The 27,191-nt window shown below is 40.7% G+C and overlaps 1 protein-coding gene and 1 long non-coding RNA gene across 9 annotated transcripts in view; one reads left to right on the top strand and one right to left on the bottom strand.

Moving 5' to 3' along the window:
• Nucleotides 1-22,792, top strand: part of LOC123969885 — a 33,253-nt gene extending 10,461 nt beyond the window's left edge. The window contains exons 2-4 of one of the 3 annotated variants that reach the window (XR_006824808.1): nucleotides 4,840-4,941; nucleotides 15,862-16,006; nucleotides 22,571-22,792. This is a non-coding gene — a long non-coding RNA (uncharacterized LOC123969885). Of the gene's footprint in view, nucleotides 1-4,839; nucleotides 4,942-15,861; nucleotides 16,007-17,862; nucleotides 17,999-19,212; nucleotides 19,329-22,570 lie in introns of those variants that run through there. The other 2 variants (XR_006824810.1, XR_006824809.1) reach the window with 2 other exon arrangements.
• On the bottom strand, nucleotides 1,277-27,083 carry wdr17 (WD repeat domain 17). 6 transcript variants are annotated; one of them, XM_046047642.1, is made up of 32 exons: nucleotides 26,985-27,083; nucleotides 24,394-24,522; nucleotides 23,848-24,031; nucleotides 23,507-23,737; nucleotides 23,222-23,332; nucleotides 22,690-22,830; nucleotides 22,206-22,328; nucleotides 21,466-21,653; nucleotides 21,136-21,304; nucleotides 19,834-19,925; nucleotides 19,490-19,572; nucleotides 19,306-19,392; nucleotides 18,599-18,763; nucleotides 17,641-17,756; nucleotides 16,480-16,566; nucleotides 15,835-15,984; nucleotides 15,463-15,593; nucleotides 14,756-14,881; nucleotides 13,965-14,120; nucleotides 13,378-13,442; nucleotides 11,646-11,778; nucleotides 11,326-11,414; nucleotides 9,976-10,075; nucleotides 9,643-9,782; nucleotides 7,972-8,083; nucleotides 7,706-7,847; nucleotides 6,318-6,420; nucleotides 6,031-6,132; nucleotides 4,819-4,917; nucleotides 2,393-2,460; nucleotides 1,903-2,000; nucleotides 1,277-1,803 (listed from the first exon to the last, which is right to left on the bottom strand). In XM_046047642.1, the coding sequence occupies exons 2-32, from the start codon at nucleotides 24,514-24,516 to the stop codon at nucleotides 1,684-1,686; spliced, it is 3,834 nt and encodes a 1,277-aa protein (XP_045903598.1). In that variant the 5' UTR covers nucleotides 24,517-24,522; nucleotides 26,985-27,083; the 3' UTR covers nucleotides 1,277-1,683. The 6 variants fall into 6 exon arrangements, 4 of the variants coding, with proteins under 4 accessions (XP_045903598.1, XP_045903597.1, XP_045903599.1 ...); XM_046047641.1 differs by lacking the exon at nucleotides 26,985-27,083 and adding an exon at nucleotides 26,708-26,917; XM_046047643.1 differs by lacking the exon at nucleotides 26,985-27,083 and adding an exon at nucleotides 26,341-26,359.
• Between the last annotated feature and the right edge of the window lie 108 nt (nucleotides 27,084-27,191).

Raw genomic sequence — 27,191 nt, 5'->3', positions numbered from 1 at the left:
GACTGGTTTGCCTCGTATTTGTCAAACAGGAAGTACTGTGTGTGTGTGTGTGTGTATCTATAACTTTAAATCTACCTTTTCTCCTGTTTATTACGGTGTGCCCCAAGGATCAATCCTCGGACCTATCGTGTTTTCCATTTACATGCTCCCCCTGGGTGATATTATCCGCCGATATGGTATTCCCTTTCATGGCTATGCAGACGATACTCCGTTATACATCCCGGTAAAGCCTATTGACCTCAGTGTGCTGCCTCCAGGCCTGCCTGGCTGACATAAAAGACTGGATGAAATCTTCGTAATTGGTCCCCAGCACACTACTAACCAGATTATACCCTCTATCGGTCACCTGTCTACCCACATTACACCTGTTGCCAGAAATCTTGGTGTCCTTTTTGATAGTAATCTTTGCTTCGAACAACACATCGCTAAACTAGTCCAGTCAGGCTTCTATCACCTTAGAAATATCGCAAAAATAAAACTTAATCTTAAATACCAGAGATGCAGAAACTGTTATACATGCTTTTATTTCGTCTCGCCTAGACTATTGCAACAGTCTGTTCTCATGTCTAAATAGAAAAACTCTGAACCCCCTACAATTAGCGCAGAACTCAGCTGCTAGTTTATTAACCCAAACTAGGAAGTACGACCACATCACTCCGATTTTAATCTCTTTACATTGGCTCCCTGTCTGTTTTAGAATTGATTTTAAGTTCTTATTGATTACTTTTAAAGCTCTTAATGGCCTGGTTCCAGAATATATTCATGACGTTTTAACCCCTTACGATCCTGTACGCAGCCTGAGATCCGGCAGGGGCCTCTTGTGCATCCCTGAATCCAGGCTGAAATCTAGAGGAGATAGAGCCTTTTCGGTAAGGGCCCCAAGGCTTTGAAATGATCTGCCTGATGACATCAGGAAATCGGGAGTCGGTGTCTTCTTTTAAGTCTCGCCTGAAAACTTGTTTATTCCGGAAAGCATTTTCTGATTTTATCTGATAGGCTAGCCCTGTTAGTGTTTTAATTTGTGCATGCTATGTCTTATTTTATTGTTATCTTTTTAACTGTTATGATTTTAAATGTTTTTATCTTCTGTGAAAGCCCTTAGTCCTCTGTTTGATAAGTGCTCTACAAATCAAGTTATTATATTATAGGTGCCGTTAGTCAGAAGATACTGCTGCATTTGTATTTTTGCTGTTTTTGTACTGTGGCACTGTATGTTTTACTGTTTTTACTATCTGTATCTTATTTTTTGTATCAATATGAGCCCAACACAATAAGGTCAAGTTTCATAATAAATATGCAGTGGTTGCTTTATTCCAGATTCCTTTTTACAGTAATAGAAGAAAGTAATTAAGATGTATACCCTGTATATACACGCTCATACTTTGTTCGCTGGAGAAAAGAGGGAATCCTACCAAATAAATCACATATCTCTTTCAATAAGAATCCTTCACAAATAGAGCATGATGATTTTGTTGGCTAAGTTCTCATCACGTTAAGCTAAGCTAACTACTATCAATCAAATCTACCAAAACCATGAGCTTGTTTGAAACTGAATCATCCGCACAGAACCACAAATGTATTGTTTGGTCACCACGTTTTGGCTCAGTAAATTATAAAATGCAGTTGGCCAGTTAGCAGAAGCGCGTGTGTGTGTGTGTGTGTGTGTGTGTGTGTGTGTGTGTGTTAGAAGGGGTTGATACGAAGTCCTGTTCCAAGAGGGGAGAAGGGGTTGACTTTTGCCCACATTAGAGCATCATTAAGGGAGATTGCTGATTTACCGTCCTCCAGCAAAAACACTGGACCCTGCACATTAAAACAAAAGAGAACCATGAGATAAGTCACATGATGTCAAGACACGTCAGTGTAGATACACACAAACTAATAAAACACAGGAACACACACCTGTATTCTTTGTCCAGTGAAACAAGACAGTTGAACGTCCGAGTGGCTCGGCAGATTGGAGCCTGTCACATAATCGGCACCACACAGGACTAACGCAGCTGAGAAAGAGACGAAACATGTTTGACTCGTTAATGATTACACATAAAATGTTTTCATCAGGTTTCACTGAATAGATAGTCCATAATTGTTTATGGAGCCTTGCAAAAAAATACTTCATTCTGCCTCCTCTGCCACACTCAATCCAATCAGAGAGCCATGTTTTTACACACAGCAGCCAGTTACTAATCAACATACTCTTTATCACCCAAATTAGCTGCACCTGAGTCTCACTACCTCCAGCATTTGATGCTGATTAGACCACCCACAGTATCAACAACCTACCTAAGTGAGGGCTGTGTTGCTGATACCAGATTTAGTGTATGCCAAAATATGTTTCATCAGCAGTGTTCCTTTCTATAAACTTCCCTTGTGTTCAGAGCTGTATTTTTACCAGAGTCTGTTGGCTGGATTCTCCTCTCGAGGCCGCTAAACTCTTCTCTTTGAGACTCTGATGGAGGACTGTTGAAAACAGACAGAGATACAGTTTTGATGCTGTGTACATGAACATATGAAATGTAGATGTGTTACAGAGCTAACAACAGACACTGTTAGTGGAACTATGCCTGTGAATGTAAACATGGTAGTATGCACATAGATGTAGATCTAAATTAAATGTGTGGGTGTTGGTTAAATTTCCACCTACAACAGAACATCCAGGAGCTTGGCAGCAAAGGCAATAATGCCCAAGATGTCTCTATATATTTTCAAATTCAAATGAGCTTTTATTGGCATGAATGTATAGCAACAATATTGCCAAACATAAGGACAATTAATTTCATTAGATAAGAAAATAAAACAGCAAAAGTTGTGTTTGTGTGTGTTAATACAAAACAAAATAATAATAAAAAATAAAATAAAATAAAAGTTCCATAAAAATAAATATTAAAAAAAAGTAAATAAATAAAACAATAAGCGTGTGTGTGTCAGTATCTTAGAAAATGATAATATATTAAATTAAAATAAATAAATAAAACAGTAAGTGTGTGTGTGTGTGTGTTAAAAAAAACAAAACCAAATTTAAATGAGTAAATGACACAGTAATGTGTGTTATTATAATAATATATTACAAAATTAAAATAAAATGAATATATAAAACCGTATTTGTGTGTGTATATATATTAATAGGCAAAAAAACTAAAATTAATTAATTAGTTCATTATTAAAAAAATGACTAAAAAAATCAGTATCAAATGTGAGAATTAAAAACACAACAATTACTAATATATCAAAACTATCAAAATAATAATAATTTGAAAATTAGTACAGTTATTTATTAGTCTAAGTTTCCACTGGTTGTCCTCAGTCCTCAGATCTATATCTGGTTCCAGTAACCCCCTGGGTCACCCTCTATTCTTCTTTGAGACCCAGATTCCTCTTTACCAATTTCACAGCGGTAATTATTGCAGCAGTGATGTCCACAATTAGCCTACAGACTAAGTCTGTTTCCCACACACAGCCCAATCCTCATTGGGCTGTGTGTGGGAAACAGACTCTCTCTAGCTCTATTGATTGCACAGCACTCTGAGCTCCTCCTCGGTGCATTTAATCTGAGGTGTGATCCGGTGTCTCCTCATGAACAAGTCCCTGATACCTCAAAAAGTCTGTTTGTCTTCAGTCAGCAGATCTGCCTATCAAGCAGGAACATGACCGTCTTTGTCTTTGTCTTCGCTCAGGACAACAAATCTGTCTCTCCAGATGTGATTCTGCTGCTCTTCATGTATCTCAAGTCCCCTTAACTATCTCCTCTCATCATGGTCTTACCTTTTAGCTCTACTGGGCAGCTGAGACCAGGCATGATTGTAATGAATGACTGTGATGACCTCCTCAGTGTTTCCCTCTTCACCAGCTGCCTCTTTAGCATGATTGGATCATTTCCAGTAGATAGATGGAGAAGATGCTCGTATACTACGTCACCATTTTCCTCTTAAAGCCTCTGTGTACCGTAAAACTTTGATTAATAGCCTGGTCTTTTATTTGCTAAAATCACTGAATTGACCATATGGGACAGGCCTTTAATTGCTCTTGCATAAAACTGAAATATGACTGACCGAACTGAAAATGTATTTATTTCGAAAAGAAAACTGTAATAAACTTAAAATTATCAAATAATATCAAATACACGTCATTCATTTGATCTAGCTCCGACAGACGGCTTATGCGCTTTTATTTTGAAGGCGGCAACGAAACAAAATCAACAACAGGGTGCAGGATGAGAGAAGTGTGGCAGAATGATGGACTTCACATGACAGGATTCACAACTCGGATTCAGTTTTATGAAAAGCTGTTTTGATGGTTGGACCCTTACAGACTAAAGTAGGATAAATAATCAAGGAAGGGACACATTCGGACTTAACGAGCGCTTCAAAGGTAACGGGAGTCGGCACTTTTTTCTCAGTTACACCGGTAAATCTATAAGAATTAGACTTTGGGGCTCGTCGTTTCTGTTAAATAAACTGAACAATTGAATTGTGGAGAATCTAACTGATCTAACGAGGTGTAACGTGTCCACACTGACATATTGATCATAACATTAATATTTGTATTAACGATCTAAGCAGCTTCGAAGCAGCTAAAGCGTCAGGTTTTAAGAGGTTTTATACATCCAAAGAACTTCCTTAAAAACCCGACCATGCGTTTAAAGGAGACCTGAGTTTATTTGTTAAAATGTGTTCCCACACCAGACCAGTTAACGGGGAAGGCGGCTATTTGGGACTCTTAATTGAAGTTTTACCAATATTATACTTTAAGGTAACATTTAATTGTAATAACATTATCTTTACATATATGCGTGTGTGTCTGTGTGTCTGTGTAACATACTTGCTGTTACTTTGTGTGCAGGCCCGCCAGGCATCCAGCTCCACAGTCAGCTGCTCAATCTTCAGAGGAACACACACATCCCTCCGCTTCAACAACTGACTGAGGAACAGAAACAAAAACATGGTAGTTGGACTGATTTACAAATTGTTAATTCAATTTTAACCTGATAATGGTTATTACCTGGTGAAGAAATACTGAACGAGCAGCTTGACACTACATTAAATTATCACTACAAGACTTTTATTTATCCACTTATCCGGGCTTGAAACCATCAATTAGAAATGCACTGACTTCTCAGTTTGTCCTTTCAGACTAATTATCTGTTCAACACAGCTCAGAAACTACTGCGGAGCGTTATACCAAACTGAACTACAGCAAAGCATAAAGGTTTAAAAGTGAGATTATATTCAGTGTTTTTGAAGCAGTGAGATGGAAAACATTTAGAGTTTCTAATGTTCCTAATCACATAAAGAGGTGGTATTATGCTCAGGTTCAAAATCCTATTTAGGGGTTGTACCAAAACAGGTTTCCATGGTTTAATTTTCAAAAAACACCATATTGTTTGTCATACTGCACGTTGCTGCAGCTCCTCTTTTCACCCTGTGTTGAAGGCTTCGTTTTAGCTATGGAGTGATACATCTTGTCTCTAAATGATCTTTGTTGGGAGTTGCACATGCGCAGTTTCTAGTTAAGGACTACAGAAGCAGAAGCAGAGAAGGGCGGGTCAATTCGGTTCAGCTGTACATGTTGCCGACCAGCTTGGCAACATGGACTGGAGCGAGAGTTTCAGAGCGGTGAGTTATTAATCTGTATCCATAAAGTTTTAACTGAGCTCTGTCTCTACATCACAGGAACAACTTTATGTCCACTGACTGCCTGGAGGGTAGCTAGTGTTTGGAAGGGAGAGGAGAGCTGTGTGCTGCAGCTCACTGTTTTTGAGGGCGTGTCCGAGTAGCCGCTTGGCGAGCGTTATATGAGGCGCATTTAGCTTTCTTCCCTGTGACGTCACAGGGATGAAAGGGAAGCGGCTGGACTACAAACGAGCTGTTTTCACGCAGTTCAGAGCAGAGTTTTCTGTGGGAGATGGAAACTCCCTGGACCTTTAACAAGGTTGTGGACATTTTTACCAAGCAGCAAACCTTTTGACACAAGCAAAACACCACAGAAAATAGTGTATTTCAGAGTTAAAACAACATGGAGTTGTGTGTCTACCTGGTGTATTCGTAGAGTGCAGGAACGATGCTGGAGTACTGTCTTCTAATGGCCAGCAGACCGCCAATATAACCATGCAGGATCAACAGCTCACTGCGGGCTCCACACACACACACACACACACACACACACACACACACACACACACACACACACACACACACACACACACACACACACGTAGACGTGGATGATGAACAAGTCTGACAATGTATGGGGAGTAAAAGAATAATCAAAAATAATTAAAATGACTATTAATACTAATACTAAAATATTAATGTCCTCACTCAGTCAACTTGGCCATGATGAGGCGATCAGTTCTGATGTAACTCATCAGGTCGAGCATTGGCTGAACACTATCCACCGTCCAATCAGATCCAGTCAGCTGTTCTGGAGTCAAATTAAACAGAGATTCTGATTAATCAGACATTTAGATTATTTTCTTCACTTTAATACTGGTTGCAGTGAAGAGCATTACTAAGTTATAGTTTTGAATAATTTAGTAACTTTATTGAATAAATGCATATCTTTGATTCTCTGCATGTTACATCATATTAATTAGAAAATGCAGATTTTTAGGGTCTTCAGAAAGATTGGTTTGGAAACTGATTCATAGATTACACTGCGTTAGCATCTAGAATACCATCAAATGGCTCCATTTATTAAGGATGCACCGAATGTTCGGCCACCAAAATTAATCGGCCGAAAATGGCCACAAAAAGCACTTTTAGTGTACCGAATAAATTTTACCGGCAGTGTGGAAGCATTTTAAAGTGTCTGAGAAAGACACGTTGTTCTGCTGAATTGTCTCCTTGCACATCCGGTCCATCTGTGGCTGACTTCTTAGAAAAGGCAACTGTTTGAGTGTTTCTGTCACTTGTTTCTGAGAAGGTGATTAAGATAGCCGCACCTAAATTTGGAGTGCACACGTATTCCAGCCTTTACGGTAACTGAAACGCCCCAGAGCGAGCTGACAGGCAGGTTAGAGTCCTGCCTGAAGAGAGGCTGTGAAGTCTTCATGTTACGCAATACGAGAACCACATGCAACATTATTTACCAAACTGGGTCGGACTGGATGAATTTAGCGCGAGGAGGAAACACATGTGACAAGTCCGGTTTTCAAAATAAGGCGTCTGTACAGGATGGAAATAAGATTAATTTGATCATATTCACAGAGTAAAGCTGGTAATAAAGCTGATTACTTTACCGGACCCTCTCGGGCCCCGGACTCACCCCCCATAGTCTCTCCAAATCTTGTGGGAAACACTGAGTAAAAACCACATTTTGACTATTTAATTTATGCAATGGTAAAAAAAAAAATTGGCAAAATAAATGGAAAAAATGTGAAAAACCTTCAGTAAAGTTTTTCATTATATTCAATTTCGGCAAAGAATTTTCATTTCGGTGCATCCCTGCCATTTATCTATGAATCCTGTATAATATTGATAATAAAAACAAAATATTCCCTCATTCAAGAAGGAAATTTGACAACAGTAGTGTGGAAAAATGTTTCAGTCACACCAACTAATGACATGTCAGAATTTTACTTTTAGCACATGCACATTTTAACTGTTTCATGTTAAAGGTCATTTGAATGAAGTTGTGTCATCATATTTAAAATGTTTAGATATTATGTTAGGTCGTTAAACACACAATGAAACTGAGCTGTCAATACCTTTAACATGATCTATGCCTATCCGGAGGGCGTTCTCGGGTTCAGGGCTCAGCAGGTGGAATTTTACTGCTGAAAACAAATCTCCTTCACACATGGATGCTTCTGCCAAGGCCTTACACTCCTCTAATGAAGGGAGACCACACTTGAATGACAAACAACACATAATCATAGTCACTCTAATCATATCATCAATTTCACTGTCAGACACAGAGCCTCCATTTCATCCAAAACATGTCTTAGATTTAACGGAATAATTGCCTACTCACTCTTTCATGTAATTGGTTGATTTCAGCTGCATTTCCTGGGTAAAATGCACACAGCTTAGCCAATAAAATGTGGTTGTCAGGAATCATTCGCAGTAGGTCAGCTGACAGCTCCCTAAATGTAAACACGGTAAAGATAAGTCCTGCTTTGCACGGACTACACCTAATGGTGCTTTCAGACCAAAAGCGAAGCGAGCGTTCGGGGCGGTGAGTTTACATACAAAGTCAATGCAAAGACGCGTAGAGCCGCGATCTCCTGTCGGGCAACGCGAAGGGGGGCGGGGCCGGCCCGCTGAGTCGCGATAGCCTATCAGTGTTGAGATTGTCCGTACATCACCGACAGCTTTGGAGCGTTGTGTGGAGAGAGCCGGGCAGAGCGGGGGATTGAAAATCTGCAGGCCAGCTGAGAGCTGCTAAACTAAAGCAGGGAGCAGTGCTGCAACCATTGGACAAATAAACACCCGTGGTCAGACTGGATTCTGCTCCGACAACTACGCCGTTTACTCGCGAGAGGAGCTCGGAGTAAACTGCTTTTATTAAATTAGCTTTTTACTTTGGTTTTTGGGATGTCAACGTTGATTTATCTTCACTGGAGCTTCTCAGCAGCTAGCTTCCGTTCCAGTGTTGTTGTTAGCGTTGTTAGCTCTGCCGGACTACAACTCGGACCTTACTTGGAGAAAAGAAAGCGAGGAGGTTGACCTACCTGGTGAGTTCAGAAAATATGTGTCTGTAACTTTATTCCAGCTATCATTGTACTAAGTTTACTAAGTTTGCTTTACCAAGTTAGCATAGCATAGCCCTGATCAAGCCAAACTCCATTCAGAAAACAAATATTTTAGAAGTTGTTGTTCTGCTGTCTTGCTGACAGACCTGACAAAGCATGAATTCATATGTTTAACAAATCTGCATCATGTTGTAGTTATTTCGGCATCAGTTTAATCCGTTTATTGCTATTTAATCACAGCAAAATGTTTACTTCAGACAGTTGTATTAATGGCGAGGTGTGTTTATTCACCTTATCGCGTTAAAATGGCCTTCTCGCGTTGTGTGTGAACACTTGCAGCGAATGTACTCACGTGAGGAAAGCCTCACGAGGTGAAAATTCGCAGTTGGTCTGAAAGCACCATTAGAAGCAGCCACTGTAGATGTGTGGTTGTGCACTGTAACCCTAGTCCTATGAGTACAGGCGGAGCCCTCTAACTTTAGCTCCCTGCACATCTATAGTCACTGAAATTCATATATGCAAAGGTAAATTTTGGCTGAAGTCCTAGCACTTTGGGATTTGCTTAAATATAAAGTGCATTACAAATTAAATTTATTTAAAAAAATGTATTAATATTAAAAATAGGTTGTAGTGCCTTGATCCACAGGTGTGAGTGTTCTGCCTATAGTGACGGTCACCTGTGCTCAAAGTACTGGGGTTTCAATGCATAGCTTTCAAACTTAGGGCCATGTGTCATGATGCACAGTCAAATATAGCCTGTAAATCAATTTTTACAGCAAAACCAAAGCATGGCAATTTCAGTAAACTTGTCACAAGAAGACAGCGTCAGATATTTCATGTCACTCTTGGGGGGGAACAATGAACCTCACTCATTCATTTGGGTTACTTTCAAGGTTTACAGGAGAATAATAGAGTATACACTAACTGAATGTGTATGGATGGAGACTTACCATGTAGGTGTGGTCATGTACTTCCTGGCCAAGAGTTCAAGGCAGTATGCAGTGCTCTGATTGGCCACCTCTCCCAGGACGATACCCACGCATGCAGCCAACTCCAGCTCATTACCTCGGATCAGACTAGACATGGCTAACTGAAAACATAACACGCATACACACATTACAGCCACGTTTAAAAAACATTTTACTATTATCAGTGATCAGCAATGATAAAGGAGAGACATATGAAACTTCTCACCTTCTTTATGCAGGGCACAATGCCTATACAAAGAAAAGCAAATATACTGCATGTAACTGATGGTGACATGCACAGACTATGGTGTTTACCTTGATGTTGTCCACAGCTAGGTGGCAGCACGCTGCAAGGACAGAGCATCCGTCCTGAAAGTACCACTCGGCTAGTTCCTTACATACCTTTTGGAGGAGACTGGATAGAAAACAGAGCAAATAAATCCAGGCATTGTGATCCAAACACCTCAGTAGATCAAAACCATGACAACCCAGGGCTGAGACCAGGAGGCAGAGTAACATCCACCCAAACCCCAGACTGACAGTGTCTGTCTGCCCCCCACACCCTACCCCCACGACCACGTTTTTGTTTAATTAAATGAAAAGTAAACAGTAAACAATCTAGTCCTCCAGTCATATTAAAACTCACATTCCTCAAGGTACGACCGAGGAGGTGGATCTTCGACTCAAGCCTACTAATCAAAACCTAAATTATAACCCCTTCCTTTCAATCGATCCTTTCAGCTCTTTTAGCTCACAGGTAAAAGCCAGTCCGATATTTAGTCTCGTCCAATCTTTTGCTAAAGAGTCGTGTTGGTGCCCTAAAGTATTACACCATTGTCATAATAAATGTCCTGTCCAGGATTCCAGTGTTACATAGCGCAGTAGCTAGCACAGTAAGCACAGACTGGAAATGACATTCACGCTTTTTACAAGTCAGTGTACCACCAAAATGTTTTTTTAAGAAGAAAATTATTAATAATGTTGATTTAACGTAGCTGAAATTAAAAATCTTTATAAAAAGCCAAGGGTTTTTAGCCAACTATAGACCAACTATATCAAACCTTCCCTGCCTTTCTAAGATCCTTGAGAAAGCAGTCGCCAAACACTTTCTGCAGAACAAGAGCTTCTTATTTGAAGATTTTCAGTCAGGATTTAGAGTGCATCATAGCAAAGAGACAGCACTGCTGAAAATGACAAATCACCTTCTAATTGCTTTTCTCTCAGTCTGGATGAAAGGATTGGCTGGCCTACCTGCCTACCTGCCTACCTGCCTACCTGCCTACCTGCGTGCACTCTTGTCTGTGCACTCATTGCACATGAAAAGCTGTCTCTTGCTAGTTTCTCCAACATTGCCTACTACAGCTTTAATGCTGCGGGGTTTTCCATGTTGCAAAGAATAACATCTAATAATATTGTTTTCGTAAAAAGGATTATATTTGCATTATCGCCATCCCAGTCACAGAGAGGGGTCAGAATTTTCCACACTTAACTACCTGTTTTAACTTTTTGCCTAAATGTGTCATTGCATATTGTTGTAAACAGCAGCTTCAATCCAAACATACCGTATCTGTAACTGTGTATCAGATTCGTGCTGCCCATTTTGGTTAAATGTTTCAAGTTGAAGACAAGTTGAACTGTGTGTGTGTTTGTGTGTTTTTGCTTTACCTCTGGTATTGTTGTCTGTTATCCACATCATTAGTGGTGTGGTTGACTGCGGAGCTTTGAGGTGCACGAATGTTCCCTTCACATGCTCCCTAAAAATAAAGAATATTATTAATTAAATATTAAAATAATAAAGAAGATTTCTGATCAATATAACCACAGCCATCAACATTACTGTTCAGGTATTTCCTTACTTCTCCCATTATTTATTTATCCACCCCGCCCTCCTCATATATTCATCTGGAACCATTTATGCCATTCATCCACCCCTTAAGAAAACTACTGCTACTCCACCAGTTTCTGTATCCCCTCCCTCCCTGTACCTGAGCTATTATTAAGGCTTCTAGCAGTTGTCCTCTTCCAGTGAAGAAAGTTACAAGTTTCTTTATGTCTCCTGTGGCGATGCAGTATGGGATAGTGTCATCGTTATCCTCAGCTATCAGCTGGTCAGCTCTCCTGCGATATGAGCATATTAACATTACATGCAACACTTGAATATAAACAACATGCAACACATAAACTGTTGGTTTATCATTTTTGAAAAAGCTTTGACATTGTGCGTTTGTTAAATTTAAGTGTTCTCTAAAATGATTAAGGGACCTCTCCCTGATCTGCTGTTTTCTCTCTTGCCATGAAGCTCACTATGAAGATCTCTGGTACTGTACAAGGTTCTTTAGAGGAAGCAGTGTGACATTTTCATGGACACAAACAACAAACTTAAGAGAAATCTGAATCTAACAGAATTACACCTTTTATAAAAGCTGGGAAATTCTGCACTCTCTTTAAGTGGGCCTGTTCCAGGTCCTTGGGAGTGTGCTCATTGGTTCTGCTTACTGGGACACAATAGAAAGGAGCCATCATTGATCTTATTAGTAATGCCTGTGCTTTTCCTGCTATGACAAGTCAAAATGTCTGCTGTGAAAAAGACAAGAGAAGAGAGAAAAGGTGCAGCTTTCACTGCAACAAAGCCACTTGAAAGCATGTGTCACATCTCAGGCCTTTATAAATGCAGTTCTTCCCCTTTGAACAGAAGAAAGTACCTCCTAATACTGGTTGGTGAAAGTAGCTTAGATGTGAACACTGTTGTTATTAACATCTGCATACACTGCTTTAAATAGAGTACAGACAGTGTAACTGCAGCAAGGTAGGCTAATTGTTTATTCAAAGCTGCTGCTGTGAATAAATAATAATAAAAGTGTAACTTTATTATAATGTACTAAACTATTTGCCACGCGAAGGATTTTTGCCATTGTTGCCAAATGTCAGAGCAGAAACTCCAAACTGATTCTGTGTGCATATGTTTGGAAACGTTTTGAAAGCAAAGAGGCTCATAGTTTTGTCAGGTCAGATGGTGAACGCAGTTGCTGCTGCTGTTCCTGTGGTGTAACTCGTAGTCGCTTGCTTTGAGTGGTAGTGTAGGTCAGGTGGGAGGCTATCGCCAGGTATTTATGGCATTAACCTGGTAAAATGCACGCAGCATTAACCAGTTGACCATTCTGTATTTAAACTTACTTGATTACTTAAATCATCTGAGTGGATTTGTATCATCCGTGTTACCAGCAGCCTATTAGTAAGGCTGTGCACTTTGAAAGTGCAACCTGTATTCAAACACAGTGTTGGCAGATCTTGCAGTAAGTGTTGTGTGTAGGTTACAGCCCTACTTACTGGATGTATATTACGTAATGTAAGTTGCTCCAGCAGATGATGCCAACCTTTGATCACAACATACCATACAACTAAGTAGTAGCAGACACTTATATATAGCGGAGATTTGTTTTTTATTCAAATTATTTATATAAAAATATATATTTTTTAGGTAATAATTACAGAGATAGTTGGTTACGGCCATGAGAGCAGCATTTATGTAAGGTTATTGCATTGGACTGCACTGTACTATCCAAGTGTTGCTCTTACTTTGGCATTACACACTGAGACAGAACCATCATTTACTGAGCGACCGTGTTTAACAATCACCCTGGCAGTTTGACTGAAAACCACATCTGGCACAGAACATGACATGTTTGCTGTTTGCTGTATGTATGTTTCATGACTTACCTCTGCATGAGTTTCTTCCAGTACTTCATTGAGACTGCTGGTGCCACAGCTAACGCTTTCTCCCACTGAAAGAGTGATAATAATTCTCACTCTCCAGTAGCATTGTCAATATAATTCCTTTGTCTCTTTTCATTTCTGTATTCTGTTCTCATAATAGAAATAGAACCATTACACACCAAATATACTTCAAGCTAAGAACAAGCTGGTTTGTCAGAACCTCTTTGATGATGCCCAGATGTCTCTCTCCACAACCTTTTGTCTCTGCAGCTGCCTGCCTGCTGTATCTCTCCACGCTGTCTACAGTCCTACATGCCTTCTCTTTTCAACTTCTTTCACCTCCACTTACTATTTTAGTATAATAATTTGCATTCGACATGGACAAAATGACAAAATGGACTAAGGTGGAGCCAGCCAATGATTAAAAGAACATGTTAAATATATATTAAAATAAATTACAATAAATATGAGAATGGTCAAGGTCACAGGCAGGATCAGTACCAACACTACTAATCGAGTCTCACAAGTGTTTCAATCACATATTTTCTGGAGAGAGAAACTGTTGCACACAGACACAGACACGCTCGTACCTGTCCCAGCTCCACCATTAATTCACAGTATCGCTGAATCTGTCCCAGTCTCAGGTGGATGTCTGCTGCTTCTTTCAGCCTCTCCTCCTTACTGGGAGCTCCAATACCGCCTCCAAATTTAGACATCTTGACTATAGTGAGTTCCTGGGCTTCAGACTGAAAGAAAATACAACAAATGAAATGAAATAAAAGACACTTTAATGTCATCTTAAAGGGACTTCTGTGGAACAAAACAGAAAATATTAGGAGAGGAATTAGTACTTATAGCAGTCTGAAAATAAAATGTAGTTAGTGTGTAGACACACAGTCAAGCCTCTTTATGGAGCTCTGCTCGTGATCTGCGTCGATAGTGTCAACATCTTTTCGTTGCGTCGTGAGTGAAGCCGGCAAGAAAGCACGCTGATAATCTGTCAATCTAATGATATAAATGATGATGATGATATTCATTAAGTCATCTGATTCTAATAAATGATGAAATACTCATCCTGAGTTTCACTTCCCCAGATAAATAAAGGTTTAATAAATAACTAATCTAGTGACATGCACATGAAGCAAAATTAATATAAGATAAGAGGAACTTTAGTGTTTAGTGCCAATTCAGTGTATTGTATGTATATTTGTACTTCCTGTGAATGTGCATATGAATGATGTATAAATTATTAGTGGGACGAAAAACAAGCAGGTTAATAACATTGTTTACAAAGAGCATAAGCTCATTTTCTTCTTTAGGGGCCATTCAGTGATTTGATTTGGGCTCTCTGTGTGTGACTCAGGGACTCAGAGCTACTTACTGTTTTAAACTTGAGCAGGTGTTTCATGTGCATCACTCCCTTGCTGTAGCTGGCTGGCAGCAGTGAGTCGTCCTGGCCGTTAATGACCGACACCAAGTCCCATAAGTTATTGCTGCCTCCTGGAGGCTATTACAGGGTAAAGTACAGACAAATAAGTTCAGAAACACACAACAGCAGCATGCACACACACGCAAAGATAAGAATTACCGGATGAAAAACACTGTTCATTGCACAAGCATTTCAGGTTACTATCAGTGTTTTAAATGTGTATGTAACAATGATGTACCTGCTGTTTTGCAGATCTGTGAGACCTTTTAGATTGACTTATTTAAATGTATGTATCATTTCATAATATGTATATATATCAAAACTACAAACACATGCGGTGAGCAATGATCATTTTAAGTGGTTTCAAGTGGTTGAAAATACATCGTATTTCCTGATACGTAATGAAAATACGTTATGAAAACAAAGGCCTTTGTAGTGAACTCTAGATGTAAAGTGTACCTACAAACATACTGCTTGTGTGTACATCTAATCTTAGGCAAAGACATTTCCTAGCTGTGAGTTTCATACTGTGAGATGAACGGTTAAAAAGTGCAGACACAGACTGCATCTGAACTGTGTCCACGGACAACATGAAGGTATCACACTGATATCATCACATAACATCAACAATGGTATATAAGCATTCAGAACGTAGTTACCAAAAAGCATTCAGAGAACCAGCGTAGCTTCTTGGCCCTGATGTCTAAGGTCAGTTTATCCAACTCCTGCTTAATGTCTCGAGACACCTTACCGCAGAGCAGCGGCAGTGAACCGGGAACCATAGCTGTGTCTGCAAAGACACACAGCCAGCATGGTTAACAGATTAGAGGCCTCATTACAGAAATATGATATAATAAATAATTAGGATTAGATGGTGGGCTGCTTTTTACTGTGTCCACAGTCCACAAAATCTTTATCCTGGGCTGATAATTGGGTGGGTTTTTCTCTCCTCCACCGACACGATTAACGTCTCAGACTCAACAACAGTATACGATTTTTTCTGTGACGGGGCCTCAGGATTCTGTTCTTACCCGTGTTTCCTATTATCTTTTCCCAAGGCTGGTCGGTGAGGATGTTTAGCAGCAGTGGAGAGATGAGAGGTGTGAGAGACCACAGCCTGACTGTACTGTCTCTGCTACAGCTGGCCATGGTGAACGGACGACTCTGATGACATGTTAAACCTGCAGACACACGCGCAGTTTGGTAAATACATGTCATAATAGAAACTAGAATTACCACCCGGCGCTGTATTTGTTTTGGTGTTAAATAGCGGCCAGTGGCCATAGTGACACTATGAGGTCACAGAAAAGTTGACCTATGAACTGCGTGATATTTTGTCATAATCAGCATCTTAATTCTTGAGTTATGGCCAAAATGTGCTTTGTATGGGTCACAGTGACCTTCGACTTTGACCACCAAATTCTGGGGTGAGATATCACAACTGTGGGATGGACAACCTTAAAAAAACATAATGTCTCCGGCCACAGCCATCACCGGGGCGGAGGCATAAAAATATGGCGGCAAGCATGTATTAACAAAGTTCAGCGAAATAACTAACTGCAGTTTAGCATGTCTCTCTAAAACCAATTAAAACACTTAATTTACTGTACTGCACCCACCGTGTACCTGCAGTATTACTAATCTAGTAGCTTGTTCTTCCGGTGGTTCTGTCTTACCATAAACATCAGCTCCGTGGTCGTAGACTGTATCTAGACAGGTGCCATCTCTTGTGTCCCACACTCTGATTGTATAATCCCAAGAACCTACAAAAAAAAAAAATACAACATGTTACTATTTAAATACAACACGCTCTGACAGTATAGTCCCATCATATATATAAATTACAGAACATTGTGCATCTCCTATCTATATTATATCTAACATAGAACAGTGTCATGCATCAGCAATAGAAAAATCTCCTGTAGCTTCACTTTAAGTTCATATTTATCTTGTGTTGAAAATGCACTCTGTAATATATTGTTGGCTATATGCACAAGTAGACTGCAGTATATCAGTAGGGGTTGCAACAGTTTAATGCCGATCATCTGTCAGCCAAATGGTTTAAAATCGTGGAAATAGCTTTACACTTTGAGTTTTAAATATGATATTACATATTTTGTTTAGATAAATGATCCCTTTTGTTGGGAACATTAGTCATGTAAGCTAATTATTGTTATTGCGGATGGAACACAGGAAATGTCAGCTGGGTATAGCTTCACATTTACCAACATGTTTACAAGCATCAAGACATTTTCTCGCTGTGATTTGTCTGGCCATCCACTTAAACACGTAAACACATAAATGAAACTCTGAACGTGAGACCCACGTGGATGTTGTTTTTACCCTTCAGCTGCCACTAGATAGCACTAAAGAGCCATTTTACTGTCAGCACCTTGAACAGTACTAGTGGTGTCAGGAGGAGTCACAACAGTGAAACCTTTTATTCAGTAGAGGTTACAGTAGAGTATTCAACTAAACATTGTCGAGAGGTTCTTTTAACCGCAGATCTGCTTCCTTCTTGTTTACCTCTATCCAGCTCTACAATACAATTCCACAGAGCCATTGGTACGCGAAATATAAAAAATAATAAACCTCAGACCCACCAACTTTGTAAGGCATTTCAAAACTGGTGGCAGCTGACATGTCACTGAAAAGCTGAAATTTCTAAGTATATGATGACACAATGCTGGTTATATGATTAGACAGTTAGAGAGTCATGTGGTGTGTTTTTTTAAAGACGCGGTGGCTACATTGGCCAGACATATACTGACAAGCAAGGATGCCAGCAGCATATTGATCCCAACAGGAAAATCAGACAGTACTTGAAGTGACATTACCTGAAATGAGGAGGTAAGGAACCTCTGTGTTCCACATCAAGCCTCTGACTGGAGCCGTGTGACCACTCAGCACATTGATACAAGCATCCTGTGTGTAGTCCCAGATACGAACAGTACTGTACAGGAGAAACAGGAGGATTTCTTTCTGAATTTGTTTCAAATGATTACAAAAAGCCTGATTCTTGTTTTCTTCCCAAATATATAATTATTATATACGGACAGTGGTGGCCCAAAGGTTAGAGAAGCGAGCTTGTGACCGGGAGGATAAAATCTGGGTGTGGAAAGTAAACCACGCTCATTTACCACCACTGAGGTGCCCTTGAGCAAGGCCCATAACCCCAACATGCTTAGTGGCCAGCAGACCAGGCTGCGGTTGTTCCAGGTGTGAATGTGACCTTCCTGCAAAAGAGAGGCTTCCTCTCAGTGAAGCTCCCCTGAATAAATAAAGGTTATAGTTATATATTTTTATATGTATTCATATATGTGACCACAGAGTTTGAGTTATTAATAATTATTTTTTGTGTTTATCAACAGATCATCCTAAAAAATAAAGGCATGTTTATGAACATTACCGATGTAAATAAACAGCATCTAAAATAATGGATGGTTGTTGTCTAATGTTAAGACCTGCCAAGAGTTTTGAAATGTTTTTGAAAGACACATTTGGGATCGGGTGTTAGAAATTAAAATATTGTGACACACAATAAAACATACTCATAAAACTCTGGACAGCAGAAAAATGACTTCACAATAAAAAAAATAATAATATGGGAGAAATAATTGATAGACATTTGTTTTGGAAATTTAGAGTTTCTATGTCAACTCTGCAAAACCTGCAAAAATCCTACCTTTATTTGTAACAGCGGGCTACATCCTCCACATTAATTACACGTTTCATATTAGTGAATCAATACCGTCAGCTGTCTGTGTGTGTGTGTGTGTGTGTGTCAACACTCACCCATCGTCTGATCCAGAGCACAGTATTCCCTCTCTGAGTGGGGACCAGCGGACATGGAATACTTTAGCTAAGTGCCCAGTGAAGACCTTCAGAGGCTGATCCGAGCTGGTGGCCAGGTAGTACACACGGACGTTCTTATCCTCACAGCCTGTAGCTATCATATCCCTACAAAGAGAAAGAAAGAGGCAGGCCACATGTTTTTGTTTTTGGCAGTGTTACATTGCAGTAGACATAGTGTGATTTTGCAGTGTTCTTGGTGCGCTCGCACTGACTGTTCACTTCATGTGTGTCATGTCATACTCCCCTTGCTCTGCTGTGGGTTATTTCCTCTCTGTTCTCCTCTTCCATCTACACTTATCTCCACCCTTTCTCGCAAAAGACAAATTTGTGACACCGAGGTGCTGACCACATTTCGCCACACTTGCATTAGCCTTCTTTTTGCATGTTTATCTAGTGCTATCTTGTAATTGCATTTAAATATGTTGTTTCTGTTAAAAATAAATTTGTTTTTAAAGTGCAAGTAAAGTAAAGCATTAATCAATGTGTCTGCCATATGTGCCCAGGTGCAGCACAATGTTTTTAAAATATAATTTAAAATGTTCTTTAACTCTTAGGGGTTCAGGGACTGTCTGGTTCGCAAGCCAAGTCCCAACTGACTGAGCTAATACCGACCCCATACTGAGAAAGAAGACGGAGTGAAGTCTTACTTGTTGTTCTGGCTCCAATCACAACCAAACACAGCAGCAGGATGCTTGTACTTATGGAGGATTTTACCATCAATGGTCCGGATAATACTGTTGTCAAAACAACATAACCCACGTAAGGCTCTCTATAAAGGACAAACAGTATGCTTTTTTTTATAGAGGTCTATCAGGGCCGAAGAAAACGTACCAGAATCCGTCTCCGCTACAGGTAGCAATCCTCTTGGAATCCTTATGGCTCCATGATATACAGAATATACCGTTCTTACCGTGCTGGAGGAAGACAGAGAGGTGGTCACTGCAGAAACCATCAAACCATTCATTTTTAATAAGCTGGAGTCACATGTTTGGCAAGAATAATAAGTATGGAAACAATACATGTTTTTTTTTAATCGTCAGTACAATAAAAGGGGAGACAGCAGCCATATTTCAAGTTGTTATTTGACTAATCTAAGTGATCCCCTGGTGATTTCCATATATTCGTTATACACAGAATCACTTTCCAAGTCATTTTGTACTGAAAGTCATAGTAACCTCATTAAAGCGGGTGATTATCTTCCCTTTCCTGACATCCCAGATGAACGCTCCATTACGAGACGTCGCCCCTGCTATGCAGTTCAGGTCTCCTTCAAAACACACACAAAGGTCAGTTACTTTCACATGAAAACAGATGATACCCTTTTGTTGGGATGGGACTAGAAGTCATTTGTACCATATTGTTTATTTTTTATTTAATTTATTTAACCTTTATCTAACCAGATGATCCAGATGAAATTTAAAACCTCTTTTCCAAGAGAGACCTGGACAAAAATAACAGCATATTGACAAAGCACACTACACACAACAACAAAGAACAATTAACAAGACCCTTACGATACATAAACAAACGACATTAGCATAACTAAAGGCTTTCTCACCGAGCTCTGTACGGCCCGTAGCTACAGATAACAAATACAAGTTAGCAGAGCGCAAATTATAGGAACTTATGTTGCATCATATATAAGTGCAAAGACAAGAGGGGAGCATATGCAACATAGACTTCTAAATAAAAGTGAGCCAATTTGTTAAGCTGTGAGCTAAAATTGTTTCTAAAATAAAATCCTATTTTTAGTTTGAGCTTTTGTACCAGTTTATCAATATGCGACTTCAAAGAGAGCTGATCATCAATTAATATACCCAAATATTTGTACAATCGGACTTGTTCGATCTGCTCACCATGTATGGTTAAAATACCAGAGACGTCTTAGATTTTGAAAAAAAGCATAATCTTAGTTTTCTCAACATTCAAGACTTGCTTTAGCTGATACAGTTGAACCTGAACAAGGTTACAAGCAGATTGTAAATAAGAAAAAGCTTGATGTAAAGTAGCAGCCTTACAATAAATAATGGCATCATCAGCATAAAAATGGAAATGAGCCTGTGGGATGTCTTGACCCAGGTTTTATAAAGTACTGTTCAAAATCCCTGACTTTGTGCAATTGTACCTAGAAGAACTGATGCAATTTTGAGGCAACGGGTGGTCACACCAAATACTGATTAGATTTTTCTTCTGTTCACTCACTTTGTATTTTGTTAATCTATCACTTATTTTTTTTGAAAGCACTCTTACGTAACATTTTTTCCACATCTGCCTAAAACCTTTTCCCAGAACTGTACCTGACCAGTTTGTGTCTGAACTTGTCTTTTGTTAGTTGGAACGTTTTGTCACGCATGTTTAAGTCACCTACAGTACATTGCAAGTCATTTTCCGGGGCAGTTCTTCCTGGTTGCACACACTTTTTTGTGTGGGCTGTATGCGGGCATGTGCATGTATGTGTGGAAGTGGAGTTAATCTACCTGGAGCCCAGGACAGGGAGTAGACCACGCCTTCGTTGCCGGGGGAGGTGTAAACAGCTGTTAGTGTGTTTGTGTCCCAGATTTTGATGGTTCCATCAAAACTAGCGGTTGCCAGCAGGTTGGGATCATCTGGCTTAAATTTACAGTCAAAGATCGTCTCTACATGACCCTGGAATACAATACAGTATAAAAAAGAGAGAGAAAGAGTAATGAAGTCAGAAGTTCATAGTACAAATCATCTCCTTTTGTTGCTTTGTTCATTCCGTCATGTTTAAGCATGCGGACCTGTAAACTTTGTTGACTTTACAAAGTATGTTCTTGTAATAATACCAAGTCTCGAAGGAAGTCCCACTTCTTGGCCCCCATGTCATAAAGTCCCACCCCTCCATCCATGAAACAACACACAGCATGGCCTGGAGGCAGAGAGAAGGACCGGTTCTGTGATAGGGTTGGGGGAGGTACCGCCTCACTGGTGGAACTGGTGTGCTGACTTTTACTGGGTGAACAGGAACTCTGAGCTGCAGAGAGAGCCACAGAAAGGAGAACATACCTGGTGTGTTGTTCTAGAAATCTTAAGGAAGAGAATCTTTTACGTGATACAAATGAATCAAACTACTGCTCAGTGTTTGAATGGCCGCAATATATCCAGACACAATACGTCAAAAAAAATAGATTTCAGTCTTTTCTGTTGTTATTCGGTGGCTGACACACGCTCAGGAGGTAGAGCGGGTTGCCTGTTAATCGGAAGGTCGGCGGTTCAATCCTCGGCTCCTCCAGGCTGCATGTCCAAGTGTCCTTGGGCAAGATACTGAACCCCGAATTGCCCCTGGCGGCTGTTCTGCCAGTGTATGAATGAGTGTGAATGATAGTTTCTGTTTGAGCACTTAGGCTCAGTGTGTGACTGGTGAATGCAGATGTAGTGGAAAAAGCGCTTTGAGTGGTTGAAAAGACTAGAAAGGCGCTATACAAATACGGAACATTTACACACACACTTCTTGTCCTTGAGGGGATTTTGATACAAGGATTTATGCAGCATTTGTAAGTCCAAAAGGTTTTATTCTAAATTTTACCTTTCTTGGCAAGAGGGGAGTTGAGGACATGCAAAGCATGAAATCCGGTCTTTTTCAGTTTAAAGCTGTCCAAAGGAGTGGAGCGAGACACATTCCAGACCCTCAGCACTCCAACCTGGGAGTCTGAGAGACAGACAAACACAGACCAGTTAAAACATTTCATACTGCAAATGTATTTAATATTTTTCTTGGTCAGTAAACCTGTCCTCTTACAGCGCACGGGTGATCTGAATATGAACTGCATCTGCTATCTTAAAGCCCTACAATTCTAAGTGTTATTGTGGTTTTAGGCAGCCAGATGTACTCATTGATATGCAAGGAAGAATGCATCTATACATAAACAGATGGCACTTTGGCAACGACAGGTCCCACGTACCAGCTGGCTGGTATGCCGGAGGTTGAAAGGCAAGTCTAACCTGCAGCTGCGCAGCAGAAGGGAACCCAGATTATAGACACATCCCACACAGAAACACACAGCTTTTACCTCCGGTGATGAACATGCCCGGTGCAGAGGGGACCCAGGCCAGACACTGAACTGATGCAGCAGCTGAGGGGAAGCAGAAAGACGTAATACAAGCCAAGGCCGCACTGTCCACCAGCCTGATCCCATTATGGAGGTTAGACACTGTGTGAGAGAGAGAGAGAGTGTTCATCATACACATTACATTGCACATATTTGTTGTTGTTCCATTGTTATTTTTATTATTTTTGATAAATAAATCTTTTTTAAAAACCTCCTTCTGATTCTGATCATTTAGCATCTGTGGTTTTAATTATAGTCACAGAGAGTTTTACAATAATAACTATATGGGTTTACATGAAGAGTCCACTTGACTACTAGCGCATGTTTTTATGGTACTAACTTGTAATTACTCAGCAGACACTGGCAATAACTGCACCATTAAACAAAAAGCTGCTTGACTGTTCTGTGTTTCTTATTGTAAAGTTTTTTTCTTTTAAGTTCAGATCACTTCAGCTAACAAAATCCTGCTGATATTCTTAACATTTTGTCTAACCTAGTAAATAGTCAGTTGACAAAAGGTCCCATTCCAGAGCGCTGACTGGGTCCTCCTCGTCTGTCCCCTCTAGTGACTCTGGACGCAACACATGCTTCTGGCTTTTACTCCCTACACAAGAGAGGACAGATTCATGAAGACATCTCAGCTTATGGAACCTGAAGAGAATAGCAGGGTTAGACATGTGTGACAAATGTTATGATTGGGCACATGGATGTCAGTCACAAGAACTGTCCCGTGAAAGACACAAATGCATGCGTAGGGATGTTTAATGAGCCTCCGCACCTGGTTGGAAAATAGACAAACTTCCGTCTGTGTGTCCAAACACCAGTTTGCCCTTCTTGGTAGGGTGCCATCTGAAGAGACAGATATCAGACAGGAAGGAGTGGGCTTCTTTATGCACTGTGACGCCGCGGTCAGGACCTCCATAGACCCAGATATACAGAGGACCGCGCTGGGAGACAAACGCCACTCCGTCTGTCGAGTTCCAGCACCAACTGACAGAGGTAGGGACACCTGGGAAAGAAGGGGAGACGCTGTGACACGTTATTGAAGGAATTGCAATAACACCCACTCTAAAAACACTCCAGTGCGCCAAGAAAACCTGGTGTAGATTATCCATCCACCTTTAGTATTGTCCAGTCTGGCTACAGCCTTCTGTTCTGCTACGTTCCACACGATGAGCAGGTTATCGGCAGACGCCGACGCAAACAGATCGGGGTTGTCAGGACACCAGCTGATGGCTGTTATGGTCTTCTTGTGTTCTGACATGATGGACCTCAACTTAAATTCATTGTACTGCTGGTCCAACTACAACAGGGAGAGAGTGACGAGGAATTTTATGAAGGGAAACAAACAGCTCTGATTATGAGTTGAACTAAGACTGCAGTGATTCATTTCTGTCTAGAACTGCAGGCACTTCAAACTAAAGGACTAAACAAAGAAAAGCTGCAGTGTATTGTTTTTGAATGATTTAAACAACTCTATTTGTTATTTCTTTGGGTACCCTGCGTACACCGTATTAGCTCAACCATTCGTATTTTGTCAGTGACCTCACATTTCCCGTGTGGTGAGTCGAACACTGTTAATAACAGTAAAATGACAGAGGTACAGCCTGTGAGAGCTGCTCCAGCAGGTAAGCACACATAATGCCATCTCAGCGCGTATTTCACCTGGTAGATGTATATGGCCAAAGTAGCACAGTAGGCAAATCGGTCTCCACTAGCAGCACACACATCTTTATTCCAGGGCTGACAGCCTGCTGCCAGCAAGCCCACCTGCTTCACCTTGGCCATCTTCGCCTAGAGACACACAAACACACGCAGACGCTTACCGTGTCATGTTTTAACGCTGGGGTACCTGCAAGGAACAGAAAAACTAATTCCCACCCCCTCCCTTCAGGCCTCCCTGCAAAGCCACTCCCCCAAAACACATGTTCATGACAAATGAACGACCATAATGAGCACATTTAGATTCTTGCAAAGAACTTAAGTAATAAATAATTGACCTTCCCCGAGTCTTTAGACTTTTAAACAGGGTCTAAAGATCAGTTGTCACACTTCTCAACAATATGTGTTAAGGATTGAAACACTGATTGTAACACTCACAACATACTAACACACTATGTTGATCCACAGGTTCAAGAGGATAAGATGATTAAAGAGAAAGACAGGATTTAATTAATCTCTGCTGTGATTGGCTAAGACTAGCCTACTGCTTATCTGCTGAATACTAATTGAACTGGCAACGGCGTCTGAAAGGTGGTACTTCACACATTCCAGGAGCTACACATCCTCGAAACAAAGAGCCCTAAAAAGATGTAATTTCTTTGGTTAGTTTGCTCATGACCAAACCAAAATAACACAAAAGGATCTTCGGCTAAGAGAATCGTTAAATCTTTCTAGCGCGCAGCCTCTGGGAGCAATTTTGGGGTTCAGTATCTTGCCCAAGGACACTTTGGACACGCGTCCAGGGATCGAACCGCCGATCTTCTCATTGTATCTGATCGACCCGCTCGACCTCTAAGCTGCGGCTGCCTCTAATTTCTCTTTTAGAAATGATAAAAGAAACATCTTAAGTTCTAAAAACTGTGGGAATAACTGTGACCCGGATGTCATATTTGATTATGCTTGTTCATTCATTTCATTTTTTAGACTTTCAAAATAAAAGGTTTTGTTGTATTTTTTTTTTTGGCATCATAAAATCGCCGCTGAAAGAAGGGAAACAGGGATTCTTCCTGTACAGTGCAGATTGTCTGATATGCAGTTGCACATCATACCTGTATTTGTTCTTTCCTTTCGGGAAACTCCCGTAATTTGCATGGCCCTCAAACTGTAATCGTCATACATGGATCCAAGTTTTGGATGTTTGTCTGACGTGTTTGCCAGATTGTCTATGAAACACATTCAACACACAATGTCAGCCCATCTCTCACCGCGACCCGGCAACCCACAATCCGCAGCTGCTCTCTGACTTTGAGGGGGGAACGTGTTATGTTAAAGTGGACCTTTCTGGGCGTCCCATAATTACATTTTTGAAACAGTACTTCTTCTAATGTTACGTCTTTTCCTTTATCTTTATCTTGCGGGGTTTGGATTTAGGAGCACAGGTTCATGCAGTCAAAGTGCTCTACTCATTCAGTAATGTGTGAATAAACCAGCCTGTTAGGTCCAACCTCTCTCTCTCTCTCTGTCTCTCTCTCTGCACACACACAGTCAGCACTTTGGACATGCTTGGTGTAAATGCGTGGTGTCAGGGAAATGGCTACTTTCTCAGCAAGATTAAGACAAAACCATCAATTCATCCATTATTTTTCCCTATATTGTGCACAATTACTCCTTTTTTTTTTCCCACAGCAGACATTGTGACTATTAAGTGTCCAGGAAGCTCTGGACACTTAATTGCAGTGGCGCTTTTCCTGCTTTGACATGTCGACATGTCTTGCTGTGAAAAAAAAAAAAAAAACAAGAGTCTATTAAAGCTAAATTTGCTCCCAGGAGACCAATCAAGACGTGTCATCTTTAAATGGCTTATTCTCTACAGACACACTCAGAGAATGAAACAAAACGAAACAGTACGTGGAAATACGTGTTGCTCTATTAAAATAATTGTGCACATACTCAGATGAGACAATATTGATGTCCAGCTAGTCACCATCGGCCTGACACAGGTCTCCACTGAGGGTAATGTCACTTCCGGTTCGGTTCGTTTTCAGGCGAACTTGGTAGGTAAGGAAAATTTATTACACCTCTACATTAAACATTGATTCAACCAGACTGATTTATCTGAGTACATAAAGGAGGCGGGTTTTAGACGTATTATTTTCCGTGCTCCCTTCACTTGGTGCTGGTGTAAGTCAGGCTCTCGCTTCACACCAAACTACTAACACAAATGCCTCGTTTCAGACCTGATAGCAACAATAATCATCCAATAACCTAAAACAAACGCTCGTCAAAACGCTTAACCTGGAAACTGGAAGCAACTAACCGGCTCTTCTCATCACCCGAATTGTTGCCACCACATTGATGTTTCCTTTTTTTAGATTTTGAACAAGGCCCAGGTGACATCAACAGGTTTCAGCGGTATTAACTAATCCGTGTGGAAACTGGCGCTTGAGTGTCGCAGATGTGGTTCGTCTGGAGACGGCGCGGCGCGGCGCGGCGGGCTGGCGATAACGGAACGCGGGTCTGACGCCGCGTGCGTCCTCGCGGCTCCTTCACGCCACAGTGCGGGTGCGGATCTGTGTTTGTTTGTCTCTTCTTACCGTCGGTTGTCAGCCGGCTCGTGCACAACGGACAGCTCCCAGGTGCTGAAATGCTCCCTGCTCACCTTCCACCGCGTGAGGTGGGCGGTAAAGGCGGCAGTGATTGGTCCGCGGGATTGATCATTTTAGTCAGCTATTGGCTGTCCGGAGTGTCAGGTAGGCTGAGTCTTCCTCTCCTGCCTCTGTCCAGCATGATGTAGGATTAAA

The sequence above is a fragment of the Micropterus dolomieu genome, linkage group LG04 (assembly GCF_021292245.1).
Source record: "Micropterus dolomieu isolate WLL.071019.BEF.003 ecotype Adirondacks linkage group LG04, ASM2129224v1, whole genome shotgun sequence".
In the NCBI taxonomy this organism is placed as follows: domain Eukaryota; kingdom Metazoa; phylum Chordata; class Actinopteri; order Centrarchiformes; family Centrarchidae; genus Micropterus; species Micropterus dolomieu.
This window is presented reverse-complemented; position numbering and strand designations above follow the sequence as displayed.